At 51.5% G+C, this 7,347-nt stretch overlaps 1 protein-coding gene across 1 annotated transcript in view; it reads left to right on the top strand.

The window, feature by feature from the left end:
- ACLY (ATP citrate lyase) overlaps positions 1-7,347 on the top strand; it is a 59,952-nt gene that overhangs the window by 21,934 nt on the left and 30,671 nt on the right. The window contains exons 12-16 of the mRNA XM_011929940.1: positions 1,410-1,564; positions 2,342-2,432; positions 3,532-3,561; positions 6,960-7,101; positions 7,145-7,161. Coding sequence (XP_011785330.1) covers positions 1,410-1,564; positions 2,342-2,432; positions 3,532-3,561; positions 6,960-7,101; positions 7,145-7,161 — 435 coding nt within the window. The remainder of the gene's footprint in view (positions 1-1,409; positions 1,565-2,341; positions 2,433-3,531; positions 3,562-6,959; positions 7,102-7,144; positions 7,162-7,347) is intronic.

Raw genomic sequence — 7,347 nt, forward strand, 5'->3', positions numbered from 1 at the left:
GACCGAGTTTCACCGTGTTAGCCAGGATGGTCTCAATCTCTTGACCTCGTGATCCACCTGCCTTGGCCTCCCAAAGTGCTGGGATTACAGGCATTTTTTTTTTTTCTGGAGACAGGGTCTCACTCTGTCACCCAGGCTAGAGTGTAGTGGTGTGATCACAGCTTACTGCAACCTCTGCCTCCCAGACTCAAGGGATCCTCCCACCTCAAACCTCCTGAGTAGCTAGGACTACAGATGCACACCACAATAAATACAATTTTTGTACAAAAAATTAGCACACGCCTGGCTGATTTTTTTGTAGACGAACTTTTGCCCTGTTGCCCAAGCTGGTCTCGAACTCTTGGACTCAAGCGATCCAGCTGCCTAGGCCTCCTAAAGTGTTGGAATTACAGGTGTGAGCCTTTTGTTTTATTTTTCATAGAGCTGGTTCAAAGCTGAGGACCTGCTATGTGCAGTGGGGCAGGCGTGAGGACAGCACAGTGAAGTTACCAAATCATGCTCTTAAAATTAGAACATTCCACAAATAAACAGTAGGAGAAGATGCTAGGGGTCTGTCTGTACAAGGAAGAGGGGAGCGTGGCATGGGAGAGAGTGACCATCAAGGTCAGATGGGGCCTTTTTCAGGAGACGGCGCTTGGGTTGAGCTGGGAGACCAGAGAGCAGCCAGGGGAAGCTCCATGGAGAGTTCCATGCAGAGGGAGGAGCAGGGCCAGAGCCCTGGGGGAACGGGCTCAGGGTGTTTAGGAACAGAGACCAAGCACTGGTGGATGCATGTGATGAAGGCTAAGGAAAGCTGGAGAGCTGGGGTCCAGGCTGCGGACCTGAGCAGGAGGAATACAGGCTCTGATAATTTGGTTACTTGAATCTTGCTATCTTGCCAGTAAATATGTTTCTTGTTTTTGTGTTTTTTTTTTTTTGGAGACAAAAGTCTCGCACTGTCGCCCAGGCTGGAGTGCAGTGGCACGATCTCAGCTTGCTTTGCAACCTCTTCCTGCTCGTTTCAAGGGATCCTCCTGCCTGAGCCTCCGAGTAGCTGGGATTACAGGCGCATGCCACCACGCCTGGCTAATTTTTTGTGTTTTTGGTAGAGACAGGGTTTCACCACCTTGGCCCAGGTGGTCTCAAACTCCTGACCTGAAGTGATCTGCCAGCCTCGGCCTCCCAAAGTGCTGGGATTACAGGCGTGAGCCACTGCACCTGGCCTGTTTCTTGCTCTTGTTATCAGGAAGTGGCCTTTAGAAAGCTTTGTCTGGTGGTGAATTATGACAGCTGATTTGCCCTGGATATTGGTCTTGCACTGAATGCGCCAAACACTGATCATGGCTCTAAAAGGGCCTTTGCAGGATCACATGGACTTGGGCTCTTATCTGCAGACTTGAATTATGGATGTTTTTTTCCTTCCCTTACAGGGAAGACCACTGGGATCCCCATCCATGTCTTTGGCACGGAGACTCACATGACGGCCATTGTGGGCATGGCCCTGGGCCACCGGCCCATCCCCAACCAGCCACCCACGGCGGCCCACACTGCAAACTTCCTCCTCAATGCCAGCGGGAGCACATCGGTAGGTGCCAGCCTCCCCCAACCTTATGGGAAGGAACCATCTCATCTTTCCCACTAGAATACAGTCCTCCTCCTCTGTTCTCTGGGGGCATAGAGGAAATACAGCAGGAGTTAGTACATGGTTGGTTTCTGGATCTCTGCCAATTTTTTTCCTGCCCTGATCAAAGTAGTAGAATGGAAGGACCAAGGATTTTAAAATTGGAACCAAGTTCAAATTGTGGCCCGGCATGGTGGCTCACGCCTGTAATCCCAGCACTTTGGGAGGCCGAGGCTGGCGGATCACCTAAGGTCAAGAGTTCGAGACCAGCCTGGCCAACATGGTGAAACCGCGTCTCTACTAAAAATACAAAGATTAGCCGGATATGGTGGTACATGTCTGTAATCCCAGTTACTTGGGAGGCTCAGGCCTGAGAATCGCTTGAACCTGGGAGGCAGAGGTTGCAGTGAGCTGTGATGGCGCCATTGCCCTCCAGCTCTGGGCAACAGAGCGAAAATTAATCTGAAAAAGAAAAGAAAAACTTAAAAATTGTTACTCTCTTACTTTTTGCTGAGAGAGCAACCTTAGCCAGTATTTTGTCCATTCAGGGCCTCAGTTTGCTCATCTGTAACGTGGGATAATATTAATTCATATCTTAGAAGATTGTTAGTACTTTTGGAAGCAGCTTATAAAGAGTATTGCCATGCATAATTTTTATTAGTTTTCTTTGGGGCCTTTGAGGACCAGTGGCTTTTTTCCCAGCTGTGACTCTGACCTCTTACTCTCCTTGTCTCACCCCAGACGCCAGCCCCTAGCAGGACAGCATCTTTTTCTGAGTCCAGGGCCGATGAGGTGGCGCCTGCAAAGAAGGCCAAGCCTGCCATGCCACAAGGTAACTCCCTGAGGCTTCAGGCATGTTCCAGGGAGTGGCCTTTCAGTACCCTCTGTATCTCTCTCCCCTTTCCCTTTCCCCCCTGGGCTGGCAGAGGTGGATGAAAAGTGGTTTGGGTTTTGCAATGGGAGTGTGCCTGGGACGCGAGGATGGTATGACTTGAACCTCCCCTGTGGGCACTCCTGAGGCGGAGGACCCACGCTGTGCCTGGTAACCTCCATTCCCCCTATTCTCTTCTACCCCTGTTCTTCTTATGGGGGTGTGAACTGGGCAGGGAGGCTGTGGAGGAGATAGGGTTACAGAAATTCCAGGAAGTGGAAAATTCTCTAAGACTCATCTCCCAAGTGGAGGGCAGATGCCGGGACCCCAGGATGACAGCGCCAGCTCCTACAACAGCAGTTCCCAGCCCACCCCCACCATCTTGGGGCCCTAACAGACATTCCCTCCTCTGAATCCCCAGCAAGAAAAACCCTCGCCTGTCAGCCCATCTGTATTTCAACTAATTTTTCTCTCCATGTAGATGTGATTCCTGCCGGCCAGCCCTTGCAGCCAGCTCTACATAGGTGGTGTTAGTTACCCCTGGGCTGGTACACCTGTGCAGCCTCTTCCTGGGACACACTTTGTTTATGGCATTTTGGGAAATAGTGACACTGTCCCAAATCAGCATCTTTGTCCACAGCACAGGTCAACCCCATGCTGGCCAGTCATCTCATAGTGTTTTGTGGAGACAAAAAGGGATTGGCATTAAGAGGGTGGGACCGTGCCAGCTGGAGAACCCAGAGTTCAAGTCATCCAGCTGTCCCTGCAGAGGGCCTAGGGGAGGCGCTGGTGTTGAGCACACCTGCCCAGCCTTCGTCCTCCTCCTACCCACTCTCTGCCCCTTTGGTCTTTGCTCTTTCTTGTTTCCATTCTGCTTATCGGTGCTTTCACCTCTTCTGCTGGCCTTACTCCGTTGTCCATTGCAGAACAGGAGAGGGGTGGTGAGGGCTTTGACCCTGAAAGGCTTGTCCATGGGACCCTTCCCTGTTCCCACCCTTTCCCTCCAAAGCCTCCAGCCATCAGTGGGTCACTCAGTTGCCTTGGTCATTTTCTTTGACAGATTCAGTCCCAAGTCCAAGATCCCTGCAAGGTAGGATGTCCCCGCCCTGCCCCCACTCCGCGTGTGGCTTTGTTAGCGGGTGACAGTTGTACCGTGTGCTCTGTTTCCCCTCCCCTGGTGGGTTGCAGTGTCGTCTGGTCTATTTTCTGTCCCTGCCTTGGTGTGGCCTGACCCCAAGTCCTAAGTCTTCGCTCTTCCTCCCCTCCTATCCCTGCTCAGTACACGCCCCACTCAGCGCTCTCCTCACTGTGTGGCTGTTTCTGGCTCCAGACTTGGGAGGGGGTAGAGACTTGGGAAGGAGCAAGAGCCAGACCCACAGCCCTGGAGAGTGGAGTGGTGTCAAGGAGAGAGTGTCGCCTGGGAAGGAGGGAGCCATCCAACTGAATGGGGAGCGGCAGACAGCCGTGGGCATCTGTCGCTGCTGGGTGCAGAAGGGGAGCCACAGGTCACCCCCGCTTCTCATTTACATCTCCTGATGTCATTTTCTCTCCTTTCCTGCCTCAGCTTCACCACTGCCAGCTTCATCCTCAAGCTCCAGGGACCAGTTTGTCTTTTTCTGGGGGTTGTGGAGGAACAAGAGAGGTGGAGAAGGAGGTAGACAGAAGCGCAGAAGGGTGTGCATCTAGAGACTGGGTAATTGGAAGGGGTATGAGCATTGTCTGGCATATGAGGTCACATTTTATAGTGGACACTTCTGTGCATGTGCATTCACCCACTGGCCTAGCTGACTGGATTAATTGGTTCATAGCATCAGAGCTTCCATTTAACTTTGACATTCACAGCCGTGGAGGCAGGGAAGTCTTTGTTGTCCCCTTGCTAAGGGATGGGGGAGGAGTAATTGGCAGGGTTGATAACCAGCTGGAAAGGCCCGAATGCAGCCCTCTGGCCACCTGGCTTTAATCCTGATGTTTTTGTCTCTGGAAAAAGTTAAGAGCAGAGTTAGCCCAGTGTGGAAAGAACAGGGACTGGCCCTGGTTCTCCAGGAACTCTCTGTGCTCTGAAGGGGAGAAAGGTTATGAGGAGGGGGGTTATCCTTGTTACTTTCTGGAGTGTGAGAAATAAAAGGAGGGTGCGTCAGGGAGAGAGAGCAGATGATGGCTGAGCGAGCCCTCCCCTCAGTGAGGCCAGAGGAGGCCTCGTGTAGGGGGCATAGCCCCCGGCGCAGAGGTTCTCTCGGGCCTCTCTGCTGCTGGTAAGCTGAGGATACACCCTTCAGCTTTGGTTTCTCTGTGCTTGAGGAAGGGCCACTTCACCTCCGCCATTTCCTGCTGGAGATGCTGGTAGGTTTGTAGATTCCAGGCTTTGTCTTGATTTCTGTAGCTGGCGGGGTAGATAGATCAGAGGCATGTACACGTGTGTCACCTGTCGGGGGTGACATGATGCAGGCTTCCCCTGAGGATGGCGGGTCATGAACTCACGCTTATATTCACCCTCCTCACTTTCACAGTTGAGCTGCATTTTAAGTGATTATATAATCCTGGCTCTGATGCTGGATGACCTCGGACCTCAGTCATTTGGCATCTCTGGGCTTCAGTTTCCTGGGACTGGGAAGGGGGGGAACTGGATTAGGTGGCTTCCCTTGTTCTGTGATCTCATGTCTCAGCAGAACCCAGGTGGGTCTAGGTGACAGTAAATTCCAGGTATTTGCAACATCAGGAAACTTCTGCCATGAGAAGCTTAAGGCTGTGATGGGAGGCAGGCCTGTACAGGGATTTAATGAGACCATGAACTTGGTTAGCCAAGCCTGCTGTAGTACGGTAGGTTAATTAATACCAGATGCCACTGGGCTAGATGCATCATTCTCCCTAGGGGAGCTCAGAAACTCCCTGAGGGCTGCTTTCCTCCTCTAGGACTTGCAGGGACCCAGAGGGGAAGGTCAGCTGCCTGAAGTGTGGTAAAAGTCCTTTCCCTTTAGGCTAAGGACTGCACTTTTTGTTGTTAAATATACTTGCATTGAAATCTTCTTTTTAAAATTTTTGTGAGTACATAGTAGGGGTGCATGAGCTATTTTGGTACAGGCGTGCAAGGCGTAATAATCACATCATGGAAGGTTTTTGTTTTTTTTTTTTTTTTTTTTTTGAGGTGGGGTCTTACTATGCTGCAGAGGCTGGTTTCGAATTCCTGAGCTCAAGTGATCCTCCCACCTCAGTTTCCTAAGTAGCTAGGACTCAAGCATGCACCACTAGGCCCACCTAGAGAACTGTACTTCTGCCAGCTCCTTTTGTTCCCTTACCTTTTGTTTTGTTTTGTTTTGTTTTTTTGAGACAGGGTCTCACTCTGTGGCCCAAGTTGGAGTGCAGTGGTGCGATCTTGGCTCACTGCAACCTCCGCCTGCTTGGTTCAAGTGATTGTGTGTGTGTTGGTTTCCCAAGAAGCTGGGATTACAGGCACATGCCACCACACAAATTTTTTTTTTTTTTTTTGAGATGGAGTCCCAGGCTGGAGTGCAGTGGCGGGATCTCGGCTCGCGGCAACCTCTGCCCTCCCAGTTCAAGCGATTCTCCCTGCCTCAGCCTGGGATTACAGGCGCCCACCACTACATCCAGCTAATTTTTGTATTTTTATTACAGACAGGGTTTCACCATGTTGGCCAGGCTGGTCTTGAACTCTGGAGCTCAAGTGATCTACTGGTCTCAGCCTCCCAAAGTGCTGGAATTACAGGCATGAGCCACCGCACCTGGCCTGCGCCTTACCTCTTAAGTGCCCACTGGAGGGTCTGTCCAAGAGCACTGTCCTGAGCAGGAAAGAGCCATCTGGTAGAAGGGAGAAGGACAGGAAAAGCAGGAAGGCAGATTGAGGGCACTGGCCCTGTGTAACTAGCTTGCTGCTCCTGCCTTGTGCAGAGCCCTGGCGGGAACCTCAGTTAGCGATAAGGCTGCAGCATACCTCTTCATTGGACCTACACTGACCTAGAATTAATGCTGATTCAAACCCTAACTGGAGCTGGTTTTATGTCCAGATTTACAGGGTGGTAAGCATTGTTGGGACATGATTTGTAAGTCCTAAGCCCACCGAAATTGGGAGAGCTAAACATTTTTTTCCAATTACTTTAAAAATAATTTGTCAGGACCTCATTTGCATATAACCTGATGACACACCTTGCCTGGGAAATGAAGCAGGTCCTGTAGCAATTCTCCTGGGCATTTTTGACTGTGGGGCCCTTCTTTCTCTGTTCTTTGCAGAGCTACTTACCAGATAGGCAGGCCTTCGTAGCTTGATTTGCTCTTCCTGCCACCTTCTTCCAGAAAAATCGAGGCACCTCCTCCCCAAGTTCTCAGAATTCTGTCCTCTTGACATTCCTTTACGGTTGTGATGAGGCATCACCCTGTGGACATGGGGTGTGGAGGGGTCTGGCAGGCAGCCCTGGCGCCTGCAGGTCTCCGGGGGGTATGTGTTCTGGGTGCACTCTCTGTGTCTTTGCCCACCAGGAAAGAGCACCACCCTCTTCAGCCGCCACACCAAGGCCATTGTGTGGGGCATGCAGACCCGGGCCGTGCAAGGCATGCTGGACTTTGACTATGTCTGCTCCCGAGATGAGCCCTCAGTGGCTGCCATGGTCTACCCTTTCACGTGAGTTACCCCATGGTGGCGAGTATCTCCTTCCTCTGCTAAGACAAAGCTTGGGGCTGGGCACAGTGGCTCATGCCTATAATCCTAGCACTTTGGGAGGTCGAAGTGGGAGAATTGCTTGAGCCCAGAAGTTTGAGACCAGCCCTTGGCAACATAGAGAGACCCCTATCTCTAGAGATAATTTAAAAATTAGCCGGGTGTGGTGGTGTGCACCTGTAGTCCCAGCTACTTGGGAGGCTGAGGCAG

This window comes from Colobus angolensis, unplaced genomic scaffold, assembly GCF_000951035.1.
Source record: "Colobus angolensis palliatus isolate OR3802 unplaced genomic scaffold, Cang.pa_1.0 Scaffold83, whole genome shotgun sequence".
Lineage (NCBI taxonomy): Eukaryota > Metazoa > Chordata > Mammalia > Primates > Cercopithecidae > Colobus > Colobus angolensis.